Below are 14,842 nucleotides of genomic sequence, written 5' to 3' on the forward strand. Positions count from 1 at the left end.
TATGTTTTTAGTATATGTGTGGACATTTTTCATTATATAAAGTGTAAAATGATATTCTTAACTACCATGACAGCAAAAAAAAGGAAAAGACATATTGTTGAAGAGGAAACAGAGGAAGAGTTTGAAAAGTATAACACATTTCTAATCTGAGGCATCATAATTAAAGAAATTATTTTACTATGTGAAAACAAAAATAAACATGAATAAATCTTTATCCATGTGTTAAGGTTTAGTTGGTGGGAGGACATGTTTTAATTCTATTTCAATTCTTTCAATTTTTTGTTTCAGTCACAGAGACATCTTCAAGGAGTTCAAACTACTTGTAACATGCATAAAGGCAATAAAACAAAATAAAATATGAATGCAAGACTAGAATCCTAATTAGGTGGTTTGTCCTCTGTTATTTATAATGTCTACAGGAAACCCTGGTCAAAACTTGGGATCTTGAAGGATTAATGTTTTCCATATTTTGAGCAGTTTCTTGCATCTGTGTTTATTTAAATTATGCTGATGTCTGAGGGCACAGATTCTAAAAGCAGTCTTTCTTTTCTAAATTTGCTATAATGGAACATGGTAGTTTTTTCCTCAAGTTAATATTATAAGTAGTATCCAAAGCATGCTCCACAAGACCAGAACTATAAAGTCCAAAAAATGCATGATTGCAGATATATTTTTTGTCGTCTTCTATGCAGATGGTTGCTATTCTATCTGTCTGTCTGTCTGTCTATAGAGAAATGGTGTAATCAGACCAAGAAAGAGATGTGTGGTATAGCAGCTAGAATAGAGAATGTTGGTGCTGGTAGAATGGCCTCAAGGACACAGGGATTATGTTTGTACACAAATGTAAGGAGTATTCGAAACCAGAGAACCGAGTTTGTTGCATTGATTGAGTCAGTAAGCTCAAAGATAATTGGAATAATTAAACTTGGTTGTCTGAGAAAGATGTAATATCAGAAATAGAAATAGAAGGATATATAATTTTCTGGAAGGATACGAATGTGAAAGGAGGATGGGGGGGTGCTGTTAATGTTTCAGAGAATTGTGTCCATAAAGTGTGGAAGTTGATAGTGCATGCCCAGATTTTGAATCTGTGTGGTGTGAAGTTGAAATAAACAGGTTAGTATATCCAATAGGATACTGTTATAGGCCAGGGAATGCAAAGAATATTGATTTGTGAAATGCTTAGTAAATTAGTTGGGCATGTAAAAAGAAGGTGATCCTGACAGTAGACTTTAATTACAGGAATATAGAATGGAAGGAGGCAATAGTGTATAGGAAGCAATAAGCTATAGGAAGCTCTATAGTCAGTTAGCATCAGTACATTAGGTAGATGAGCTAAGCAGAAAAGATATTCACAATGCATGGAAACTCACAATGCGGTATCTGACAAAAGCAGTGTATAACATACCAAGGGTTAAACGAGTAAATAGAGTAGGAGTGAAATGGATGAAAAGTGAATTCAAACAAGCTGTGCTGGAAAAGAAAATATTACGGAGGAGGAGGTAAAAGACAGTTTGTGGTGATTGGATCCATGAAGAGTATAAAGTGCAGGGTAGAAAGATGATCGAGCATGGTAAAGAAAGAAAAGGAGCAGTATGAGAGAAGATTGGCTTGTCAGGCGAAGGTTAACTCAAGGGAATTTTTCTGCTATATGGCAAGAAAGACTAATTATGACAGGTTGACACTGTTGAAAATATCAGTCACAGAATAACAGCTGCACAGAATATAGTAGAATTATTGAATGAGCACTTTATCAGCGTATATCATATTGGTATAAATGATGCAGTATAATATATAAGGGAGGCAAGTATTAGGAGAATTGGAAGTGAAAGAATCAGTGGTGTATCAGTTGTTGGTTGGGTTAGATGTTAATAAGGATGTGGGAATGGATGACATATCACCATGTATTCTTAAGGCATGTGCATCATAGTTAGCTATGATGTCTGTATGTAATTTGTCTGTATAATTGTCGTTGTGGTGAAGGTGTTGGAGAACTTGATTAGGAATAGAATACAGGATTGAGTTGATGGACATAGCATTCTTTATGATGGTCAGCATGGATTTGTAAAGGGTAGGTCCTGTTTTAGCAATTCACTTGCATTTTATGATAGGGTGATGGGTGTGTTAGATAAAGTTAGATACAGTGATATTCTTGGATGAAGAATATGATCATGTGGTAATCTATCAAAAATGTTTGATAAATTACCACATGATAATGGGAATTATCATGTGATAATTGTAGACCAGGCAAGGAGGATTACTTGGTTGGTAAGGGTAGCAAAAGTGAAGTATGAGCAACAGTTAGCTAATGAAGCCATGCTGACCATCATAAACTGACCAGGTTGACCAAATCTGTGCACAATAATCCATATGAGGCCTGATCAAGGCTTTATACAGTAGAATCATAACCTCTCTATTTCTGCATGTCAGGCTCCTCACATCATTGCCATTATACGATGTGATGTCTTCAAAACTTGTACAATGTGGCCCCTGAATTTCAGGTCCTTGTCCAACATCACTTCTAGATCTCTCATCACCTCTGCTTCTGTTAAAGTTTCCCCACCAAGTGTATACTTTGCATCCCATCGTTCCTTACCAAATCTCAAAACTTTACACTTTGCAACATTGAACTGGTAGTTCCACATACTTGCCCAATCATGCAATCTGTTCAAGTCCTCTTGTAAGGCAATAACATCCACTTGACTCCGCATTGCTCTCGCCGATTTTGCATCATCTGCAAACAGCTCGATATCACTAGTTAAACCCATCCCAATATCATTAACATACAAATTGAACAACAATGGCCCCAAAACTGACCCCTGCAGTACACTACTAGTTACCTTTCTCTTTCGGGATACTGCACTCCCATATATAACTTTCTGATACCTATCTGACAGCCAGTCACTGATCCAACACAGAAGTCTGTTATCCAATCCCATCTGTTTCAATTTATTTAAGAGCTTATTGTGTGGCAGTCTATCAAAAGCCTTTGCAAAATCCAAGTACACCACTGTGTATGCATCTCCCCTGTCGAAGGTATTTGTCACCTTGTTATAGTACATAAGTAAGTTAGTGAAACATGATCTCCTTTTAACAAACCCATGCTGATAATCACAGAGAATACTGCTGTTATGAACTCATTTCTGTATCCTACTTCTGACTAATCTCTCCAGTACCTTCATCACAACTCCAGATATACAGATCGGCCTATAATTTGAAGCTACAGCCTTTATGCAGTGGAACAATTTTACCCTCTTTCCACTCCCTTGGAACCTGTGCTGTTGCAAAACTCTTATTAAACAGGCATGCCAATTCCCTTAAGGTGCGTGGTAATATGTCATCAAATCCTAATGCCTCTTAAACATCAAGGTTATTTATTTCCTCAAATACCTCCTGCTCACTCACAATTAAGCTATCCTCTCCTATGTCCTCTACTCTTAAGTTCCTCATGATTCCACCCTGATCAGGATGAAACACCCTTATAAATTGATCACTGAATACATCAACAATGTCTTCTGCAGCAGTTACCATTCAATCACTTTCATTCCTTAACTTCATCTTTCCATGATCATTCTTCCTTCTACTTGCCACATATCTAAAAAATTCTGTAGGGTTTTTGCTTAGCCTGATTTGCCAATTTCTGCTCATGCTTTACTTTTGTTTTCCTTACTAACTGAGTCACTCTCCTGGCTTGTTCTTTATACTCTTCATGTGACTGATTATTACCATTATTCTTCTTGTACTTCCTTCAAAGTACCCTCTTTTTCCACATTTCATGTTTTATGTTCATAAATATGGATGCAAGAAACTTGCCAAAATATGAGAAACAATCCTAATTTACAACCAAGACCTCCTACAGATACCCACTGAGGGCGCCCTACTTAACTAGGACTTCAGTCTTACATCCACATTTCATTTAGTTTTGAGTGTGTTAGTAGTATTAGTCTGTACTTGTTGAAGATGTCTTGTAATTGAAACAAAATATATGAAGAATTAATATAGTTTTTAATCCTTTACCAGTGCTGTTTAAACTTAGTCCTGCAACATTAATAAATCTTTATCATTTACGATAATTTATTAATATGAAATTCAACAGCTTTTCATTTTTTTTTTTTTTTTTCTGATATATTCTCATAAACTTTTGTTTTATTTCAACAGACCCTTTACTTTAGGACCACCTAGCAGGCCACTGAGTCCAATGGAACAAAAAAGCATAGCAGAAAAAAAAAATTTGAAAGAACAGTCCCCTTCTTTGTCACCTTTTGATACTGATGTATGTAATTCTTTTCATTTTTGGTGAAGTTTTAGTAAACATTTCATCTATTAGTAGATAAAACATTAAATTATAAATACTGTATGCCTACAGAGGTGAGACCCTTCGACACTTCTGTGCATGTCATTACAAGGAGAATCCATTTTGATAATAGGGTAATCAATCCGTATTTTGGGATGAGTTGTTTATTATTACATGTTGGAAAATTAACTTCTCTTTTATGAATATTGTAGTTTATAAAGTAGTAACTATTTTGCTTGTATGACAGTTGGAAAATTTTACTTATAAAACAATGATTTTGCATATTGGTGACCAATTCGTACATTCGCCTTATTTCTTTCTCCCCCTTCAACATGAATTGACTCTTCTTGGCACTGAGCCAACTGAGGTATCTGTGGTTGGACAGTATATCTCTATTTATCAAAGCATAAATAAAATGCTGATCTTTTGTTTTGCTTCTTATATAAAAAAATTAATATGTTCAGAATTTCCTTGCATGCTCTCAAGGAATGTATAAGATTCTATGCAAGTACAGTGTAGTTAAGATTTCATTCTAGTGTCCTTGCAAAAATTTTCTACTAAATTGCAAACTTCGGATTCCGACCTTTTCACTTTATTGAAGGAGGGAAAGGAAAAAGTTGTCCAACAGGGCCAAGCAGACTATAGATCTAAGTATATATATATATATATATATATATATATATATATAAATAAAAGCCAGGTGATAATTTTTTATTCTGCTGCTGCTACGTCTTCATCCTCTTTCCATTCATCATTGTATATAGCCCTCCCCCTTATTCCAGTTCTGTCTCTCTAACTAGTGTCCATTATCTCATCACACCTTTGTAGATCATCCCTCTGTCTTGCTCTTTGACAACCTTTCCTTCTCTCAGTATCCACTCGGTGCTTTATTTTTTCCACCTTTCTTATGACAGTTTCCTAACATGGACAGCCCATTTTTATTTACATGCTTTACAATGTTTCATAATATCTTCTACTTTAGTCATCTCTCTAATTCTATTATTTCTTATTCTGTCCTCCTCCCCCTTTTTTTTTTGTTACATGAAGCATTTTTCTTTCCAAGGCTCTTTGGGCCACACACTTTGGGTCTTCCTGTTTTTTAATTGTTGCCCATGTCTCATTTCAATAGGTATATACTGGAATAATGCATATATATCAGGGGTAGGCCCAACGTGGCTTGCGAGCCGCATGGATCGTGTCCACCTGTCACGCAGCTCTTCACAATCTACCAGCAAAAAATAAACAAAAAGAGAAGAGGAGGCAACAAAAAAGAGAAACAAAATAAAAAAAAAAGAGAGAGATAAAACGGTTAATAAAAATTACTGCAATAAAAAAGTTTAATTTGAAATCCATTAAATGAAGTTCAGAACAATTAGAATAATTTTTAAAGTCAAAACACAATAATTTTAGTTATTTACTTGTAGAGGCCTTCCTTGTATCCATTTTCTTAGTAAGCTCCTTAAAATTAGGTGTATAATTAGTCAAAGCAGTTCTTACAAACTCATTACAACCTCACCATGTGCACACTCACTTACTCCATCGCATCGGTCTAAGGTTGTGGCTCTTCTAATTCTTACTGGAATTATTTTGGCTCCAAAAGGACACGTAATTGGCCACCGCTGGCATATATTAAAGAGCTTTTTTTTTTTTTTTTTTTTTTTTTTTTAAAGGCATATAGGTAAATCTCCTAACAGATAATCTTTATACAGCCAAAATACTTTGTTTCTTGTGTGATTCTTCTACTTATTTTTTTATCTTATTTTTCTTTAAAACTGACTAATTGACCAAAGTAAATATAGTCTTCCACAATTATCTGTTTGTTTGTAGTTAGATTAATCTTTAAACTTTTTTCCTGCTTTCTCTATCAGGGTCATTTAGCATTTCCTGAGCTTATTTTTTATTTTTTTGCTAAAAGAACAATATCATCTGCAAAACATAAGTGATTGAGATTTTTTTCATTGAAGTTAAGTTCATAGTTTTCATATGAGATGTTCTTAAAGACATCTTCTAATGTAGCAGAAATCAATTTGAGTGATACAGGATCTCCTTGCCTTACCCTCTCCTAATACCAAATTCCTTTCCTTGATGTTCTAGCTTTATAGTGGCTGTTAAGTTTTGATATACAGTTTTTAATAATGGTTATACTTTATATCCGATTTGTAACTTTATATGTTGTAACTGGCATCCCAACCTTATTGAGATGGTTTGTTATTTTAAACTGTTTATTATTTCTGACTGATATTGAGAATCAAAGGCTTTTTTTTAAAAAAATCTACAAACACTAAATATGCAGGGAGATTATGTTCCTTTGCTTTTTTCTATTACTGGTTAATAGTGTGGATATGATCTGTTATGGAGAATCTTGCTCTGAATCCTGCTTGTTCATATGGTTGTGTGCATCACCCAAGGACCTTGTGATTCTGTTTAATATAATGGATATCTAAACATTTTGTACAATTGTGATAGCAGACTGATTGGCCTATAGTTACTGACATCATCTCTGCTGCCCTTTTAATGTAATAAGATAATAAAGGATTTATGCTGCTGCACTGGATACACAAATGCCAAGAGCATCAGAAACAAAGGTGTTGAGTTTGTTGCTTTGTTGACTAAATTCTGGCCTAAGATTGTTGGCATTAGTGAAAACCTGGTTATCAGAGTCAGATGTTGTAACTGGCATCAAATGTATAGTATAGTATTTTTAGGAATGACAGAGCAGATAGGAGAGAAGGGGTGGGGATAGTACTACTAATGATATCAGATGACTTGAGTCCAGTTAGGGTTGAAATATAATAATAGTAATATGTAATGCAATAGCAATTCAATAATAGTAATAGTAATAGTATTTCATCTAGAAGTGAGTTTGAGGCTATCTGGTGCGAAGTGTAGTTTAACATGGTGAAATATATATGAGATGTTGCTGCATACCTGGTGGTTCAGTTGCTGCTGATGATGAAATGCATTGCCAATTTACTCTGATTGGTACTAAATGAGTAATCATTATGGATGACTTAAATTATTCAAGCATTGATTGGATAGAAAAGAACTCTCATGATAAGAATTGGGGAGAAAAGGGAGGAAACTCCATATGAATGAATAAATAAATAAATAACTGAGTTGTTGCGAGACAACTTGCTCAAGCAGCATTCAAAAGAAGGAACTCGAGGTAAAAGCATGTTAGATTTGATCATAGTATCAGAAGGAGTCTTAGTGAAGAATACGAGGTGTGGCTATTAAATAATGAGCTGGTTGAAAAAAATTGGTTTATTATTACAATTGTACAACTTAATTGTCATCCCGTTCAACATACTCTCCTCCTCTATCTATGCACCGTTGCATACGAATTTTCCATTGTTGGAAGCAGTGCTGCAAGTTATCAGGTATTATCTGCTTCAGTAGCACTGCCGTTTTCTCCTTTATGGATGGAAATGGGTGCCCTTCATTGCATATTTCAACTTTGGAAAAAGGTAAAAGTCGCATGGAGCTAAGTCCAGCAAGTAAGGTGGATGGTTCAACACTGGGATCTTCATATCAGCTAGATGCTGCTGCTGTACACACAGTGCATTGTGGGCTGGAGCGTTGTCCTGATGGAGAATCCAAGTGTTGTTCTTCCACAGATTGGGTCTCTTCCTCACTCGTTCTCTCAGCTTGGTCAGAACCTCAAGGTAATAATGTTGGTTAACTGTCTGACCTTCTGGTACCCATTCAACCATTACCACGCCATTGATATAAAAAAAACGATCAGCATTGCCTTCAGTTTTGACTTGTTCATTCTTGCTTTTTTCATTCTCGGTGACGTGGGAGTTTTCCAGTGCATCGATTGTCTCTTTGTTTCTGGATCATACTGGAAAATCCACGTCTCATCACATGGGATGATCTTCTCCTGCAAGTCTGGCTCCACTGTCAGCTGTTCCATGATGTCAGTGCAAATTTATTTCCGGACGTCTTTCTGCTTCTGACACAAGTTTTTGGGAACCATTTTGGTGTAGACTTTGTTCATGTTCAATTGCTCATGCAAAATTTGTTGCACAGTCTCTTTATCAATGTGCACCATGTCTGCTATCATCCGTTATTCATTAATTTTCGCAACATTTTGTTTGGCTCTTGCTGTGACAGGGCAACCTAGTTATTTGTCATCTTCAGCGTTTTCTCACCTTCAGCAAAGTGTTTGTGCCATTCAAACATTCGTGCATGTGACATTACATTATCACCGTACACCTCCTGCAACATTTCAAACACTCGGTCGGCGATTTCTTCAGTTTCACAAGGAATTTGAGATTAATGCACTGCTTGAGTTTAACGTTAGACATTATTCCGGCAAAGTGACTTCACACGTGTTTCTTTTATAACTGCCTACAGACTAACTATGAGCGACAGCGAACAGTGCTGATCTCAACTTCTTCTAGAACCTCCAAGGTCATGCACGGTGCAAGTGCATCCCACTGCTACAAGTGCACGATTCACAGCGCACCTTGTCTTGTTATTTAATAGCCACACCTCATATGACTATTTTACCACCTGTTGGTGACAATGATTATGCCATACTTGCCTGTGAAGTTGCTAATTATATAGATGTTCCAATTAGGACAGGTTACATGTTGAACTACAGAGCAGAAAATTATGACCAACTCAGGGGAATACTATCTTTGATCCCATGGTGTCAGTTACTGAATGGAAATTATATGATCAGTGCATGGGATCAATTGAAAATGTGCTTAAAGCAATATCTGAATATTGATGAAAGTTTATTTTTCCCTTGGTTAGACTATAATAAATTTAGTGTAATCCTTTATCCAAGTGTGAGCAAACAAAGTTTGCACCTGAAAGTATCTTCAGGACTGGAGTAAGGTGTTACAACACCGGGCAACTTGTTGCAAAGGTGGAGCAAGCTAACATCACTCCTATCTCAGTATCTCCCATAATGCAAAACACATCTCTTTGCGGATATGTATAATCTTATGCATTAAGGGAAGGGCCACTACCCAGACTAGTTTCAACCTTTATTGAGGTCTCTTCACTACTTCTTCTACTACTTCACTACTGAGATAAGAGTGATGTTATCTTGCTCCACCTTTGCAACAAATTGCCCGGTGTCGTACTACCTTACCCCAGTCCTGAAGATACTTTCAGGCACAAACTTTGTTTGCTCACACTTGGATAAAGGATTAAACTAAATTTATTATAATATCTGAATATATCACTAGTGTTCCAAAAACAAATAAGATGTGAAATGGATGTGCAATCTTGTTAAGAAAGAGATCCATGGAAGATGATGTGGAAGGAATACCATGAGAATATTGAAGGGTTGAAATATATAAACCACAGAACAGAAAAGTTATAAGGTGTGCAGAAAGCAAAATTGGAGTATGAAAAGAAATTGGCTATGCAGTCTAATGGCAAACCAAAAGAATTTTATTGTTATGTTACAGTTAAAAGACAGAATGAATGAATGTAGAAGTATAACTTTACCGAATGCTGATGGTACTCTTGTGTTAGAAGCCAATGAAATTATTCAGTTAATGAATGCTCACTTTGCTAAGATATATCAACCAGATATATGTAACATGGTGCATGGTGCTACTACTACTACATTGGATGATGAGATAGAGCTGAATGAGATTGAAGAGCTGTTGTATAAACTGGATAAGAATTCATCAATAGGGGAATATCAACACATATGCTAAAGGAATGTGCTGAATTGGTAGGCATTTGACATGTTTGTTTAAGTTGAGTCTCAGCTCAGTAAAGACACCACAGGAATGGAAAAAATGTATGATAGTTCCATTGCACAAGGGTACTGTAAAAAAAAAAAAAAAAAAAGCTGATGTATCTTCTGAAGTGGTGTTTAAGATTTTAGAGAAGTTTGTAAAACCTCACATATAGAAATGGTTGATAGACAAGCTATGTTCTGCAAAGAACAACATGGATTTACTAAAGGGAGGTGATGTTTTGAGCAATTTGTTCATATTTTATAACAATGATATGGCTGAGTTGGATAAAGGGAATCGAACACTATGATACTGTTTGGAATTTGCCAATTGATAGGGCATCACATGAAAGGATGTTGCATAAACTAGAAAATATGGATTTGGAATATAAACTCTTGACTTGGATAAGTGGGTGTTTGACTGACATACATCTATCAAAGTGGTATATGGTGGGTGTGAAATCTGATAGATTTAAGGTGACTAGTTGTGTACTCCAAGGATTAGTTCTTGGAACATTGTTATTCAATTTATACAATAATGACATTAGGAAGGATCTAACTGGGGACTTTCAATTGTTTGGTGATGATGCAAACCTAGGCAGGGCAGTGACTAGGTTATTATTATTATTACTGCTATTACTATAATAATAATTATTATTATTATAAATACTATTATTATAATTATTATTATTACTGCTAGATATCAGTAATAATAATAATTATTATTATTACTGATATCTAGCACTTAGAGAATGATTTCGATAGGCTGGAAATTTGGGCAATTGATAATGGCTATCAGTTCAGTATTAGTAAGGGTACAGTTATGCACGTTGGTGTGATGAGATTTACAGCAGTATATTATGTTATTGAGGTTATGCTACAAGATACTTTGCATCATCAGTTTCTTGTAGCATAACCTCAATATGTATAGGAATTTGAAGTTCAAAGGTCACATTGCAAAAACTACAAATACGAGGGTGGTCTGACAGGTTCTCGGCCTTGACCATAGATGGCAACGCTATCGGCAAGATTTTTTTTTCTAAGTTGGTACATCTGTCATAAGCATTCATGTGAATTTGCAAGTCATTCTATCAAGTAGTTTGTTTTATACAGCTGTCTGAAGCAAAAGTGTTGTCTGCATCCCTTGAAATGGATAAAATAAAGTATTGTGTGGTTATAAAATTCTTTGTAAAAGAAGGTTTAATGCCAAAAGAAATTCATTTGAAGTTCATAAAAGTGTATGAGCACTCTTCTCCTTCATTTTCAACAATTGAGAAATGGGCTGCCAAGTTTAAACGTGGCCGTACCAGCCTTGAAAATGATACATGTGAAGGACATCCAAAAAGTGTAACAACACCAGAAATAATTGATCAAGTGTATGATATGGTATTGGATGATCGGCAAGTCAAAGTGCATGAAATTGCTGAGACTATAGGCATTTTGAAAGAACATGTAGGATATATTTTGCATGAAGAATTGCAAATGAAAAAGCTTTGCTCAAGATGGGTTCCACACTTGCTCACAGCAGATCAAAAATGCACTCGCATGAAAATCTCTGAACAGTGCTTGGAGCGTTTTAACAAGAATAAAACTGATTTTGTGCATCAATTTATTATTATGGATGAGATAATGATGAATCCAAGTCTTAGAATCCAAACAGCAGTCAAAACAGTGGACAGAAGCTGGTTGCTCAATGCCAAAGAAGACAAAGTTGGTTCCATCAATAAGAAAGGTCATGACATCAGTGTTTTGAGATGCTAAAGGCATTTTGTTTATTAATTATCCTGAAAAGGGTAAAACAATAACTGGGGAATATTATTCATCTTTTAACCAGAATAAATGAAAAAATTTGTGAGAAAAGACCTGGTTTGCAGAATAAAAAAATCATCTTTCATCAGCACAATGCACCTGCCCACAAAGGTGTTTTGGCAATGGGAAAATTAAGGGATCTGCACAATGAATTGTTGGAACATCCACCCTATTCTCCAGATTTGGTTCCCTCTGACTTCTATCACTTCCCAAAACTAAAACTCTTCCTTGCTGGTAAGCGTTTTTCTTCGAATCAAGAGGTGATTGCAGCTGTAGAGGGGTATTTTGCAAATCTTACTGAGAACCACAACAGGGATGGGATAATGGCACTCGAGCATCGCTGGAATAAATGTATTAGTCTTAAGGGAGATTATGTTGAAAAATAAAAATAATTTTAAAATTATAAATTCTTTTTTCATTGTTAGGCTGAAAACTTTTCAGACCACCCTCATACATTGCTGAGGATAATTGTGGTATTGAAAGAAATCTTAACATATACGGATGAGAAAGTCATTTTGCCTCTTCATAAGACCTTGATAGGACTGCATCTAGACTATTGTATGCAGATTTGGTCTCCTGAGTTTGGAGACAGTAAAGAAGCTGTGGAAAGGGTGCAGAGAAAAGTCGCAAAGTTTATATATTTTGGTTATGAAATGTAGATTATGAGGACAGATTGAAAGGATATGGACTACAGACTCTGGTTAACAGAAGAAAGAAGGGTGGTATAGGTCTATAAACTTCTGAATGCATGTTTTAGGAATTCTATACATTAATGACATTAGGATCTAACTGGAGATGTTCAGTTGCTTCTTAATGATGATGCAGCGCTTCTTTAGTTTTCCTAATGGTACAAAGATTTTTCTTAGAGAGAAAAATCTGTCCGAGATTTTTCTCTGACAGAGCAGTGATTGAGTGGAACAGTTTGACCCTTGAAGTGGTGAATTCATCTAAGAAAGGAGTTTAAGAGAAACTGTGATGGTTGGTTTGGATGATATAGCCTCTCTCTTGATGAGTCCTTAACTCCCTGGACTCATCAAGAGATAATGATAATAAAAAATTGGTTTATTTCTTCTCAGCACTTTGCTAAGATTAAAATGTGATATCTATTCTGAGTATATTATTATTGCTATTAAAAACATAAATAAAAATGGAAATTAAAAAGAAGTTGCTCGTGTTTGTAGCATTTATTAATATTATCATTTCTGATCTCTATTATTATTACACCCACCATGGAGTTGACAGACTCATCATGGGAGGTTCATTCAACTAACAACATATTTATCATATAGAATCTTAAAATCCTTAAAACTTCTTGCATTAACAACTCATTCTGGTAATGCATTCCATTCACTTACAATTCTCCATGTAAAAAAATCTACTGCTCACACCATTCTTCATCACACTTTTACATAACTTCTAGGAATGACCACTTGTTCTTCCCATCTCACCTTCTATTCTTTTTATAATACCCTCTGGAATAATCAGATAAAATCCTCTCACTAACTTAAACGTCTCTATCATATCACCTCTCTTCCTCCTATCCACCAAACTCTGAAATCCATATTTCTTCAACCACTCTCCATAGCCAGCTTTCCAAACTCCTCATATTGTCTTAGTCACTTGTCTCTGGACCCTCTCCAATGTCTCCACATCATGCTGAAAACCAGATGACCAGATCTGAGCATAATAGTCCAAGTTTTGTCTGCCCGGTGTCTTATACAGTGGCACAATCACTTCCTTATCCTTGCATGTTAACTATGATGTGCAACCCTAGCAATGTATCCTCTAAACTTTTGTCTACTGTCAATCATCACTCCCAAATCTCTAATCTCATCCACTTCCTGCAGTACGGCACCATCGATTATAGTACACAGACTTATATTTCTGCACTCCAAAATGCAACACCTTGCACTTATTGATATTAAAACTACAACCCCACTCTTTTGTCCAAGTAAAAAGTCTATTCAGATCTTCCTGAAGGGATTCAGCATCAGCAGTGCTACTTATAATTCTTCCCAACTTTGCATCATCAGCAAATAATTGAAGATCCCCAGTCAGTCCACATCATATATCGTTTACAAACAAGCTAAACAGTAGGGGGCCCCAAGAACAGAACTCTGGGGCATGTCACTGGTTACCTTTCTCTTTGAGACACTGCTCCATCATATACAACCTGCTGGTATTGTTTGGAGAGCCAGTCTCTGATCCATCCTCTGCAGCTTGTACATCAACTTATCATGTGGTAATCTATCAAATCTTCTTGCATATTCTAAGAATATCACTTATACGATTCTCCCTTATCTAACACACTCGTCACCTTATCATAAAATGCAAGTAAATTAGTAAAACGGGACCTACCCTTTACAAATCCATGCTGACTATCATAAAGAGTGCTATGTCCATCACCCCATTCTGTATTCTGTTCCTTACCAATCTCTCCAACACCTTGACCACAACTAGTTATACAGACTCGCCTATAGTTGGAAAGACATCTGTCTTAGAACCATGCTTGTCAGGTGGCACTATTTTACTTCTTTCTACTCCTTAGGAATCCTACCCACTGCAAGACTTTCATTAAATAACCAGGTCAGGGGCATAACCAACTGTGGTGCACATTCCTTAAGAATACTTGGTGATATGTCATCCATTCCCACAGCCTTATTCACATCTAACCCAACCAACATGTGATACACCTCTGTTTCCTTCACCTCCAATTTTCCTAATACTTGCCTCTCTTCTATATATTGTACTAGATCATTTATACCAGTATGATATATGCTGATAAAGTGCTCATTGAATAATTCTGCTATATCCTTTGCAGCTGTTAGTCTGCTGCCATGACTATCCACCAATGTTAGTCTGCCATAATTATTTTTCCTCTTGCTTGCATGTAGCAGAAAAATTCCCATGAGTTAACCTGGGCCTGACCAGCCAATCTCCTATCATACTGCACCTTTTCTTTGTTTACCATACTCATCGCCTTTCTCGCCTGCACTTTATACACTTCATGGATTTGATCACTACCAACTGTC

At 35.9% G+C, this 14,842-nt stretch overlaps 1 protein-coding gene across 1 annotated transcript in view; it reads left to right on the top strand.

The window, feature by feature from the left end:
• LOC150108077 (dynein axonemal heavy chain 3-like) overlaps positions 1-14,842 on the top strand; it is a 170,289-nt gene that overhangs the window by 38,522 nt on the left and 116,925 nt on the right. Inside the window, exon 3 of the mRNA XM_090415941.1 lies at positions 4,173-4,273. Coding sequence (XP_090272067.1) covers positions 4,173-4,273 — 101 coding nt within the window. The remainder of the gene's footprint in view (positions 1-4,172; positions 4,274-14,842) is intronic.

Source organism: Typopeltis vanoorti, chromosome 3 (assembly GCF_054136105.1).
Source record: "Typopeltis vanoorti isolate ZY-2024b chromosome 3, IOZ_Tvanoo_1.0, whole genome shotgun sequence".
Classification (NCBI taxonomy): Eukaryota; Metazoa; Arthropoda; class Arachnida; order Uropygi; family Thelyphonidae; genus Typopeltis; species Typopeltis vanoorti.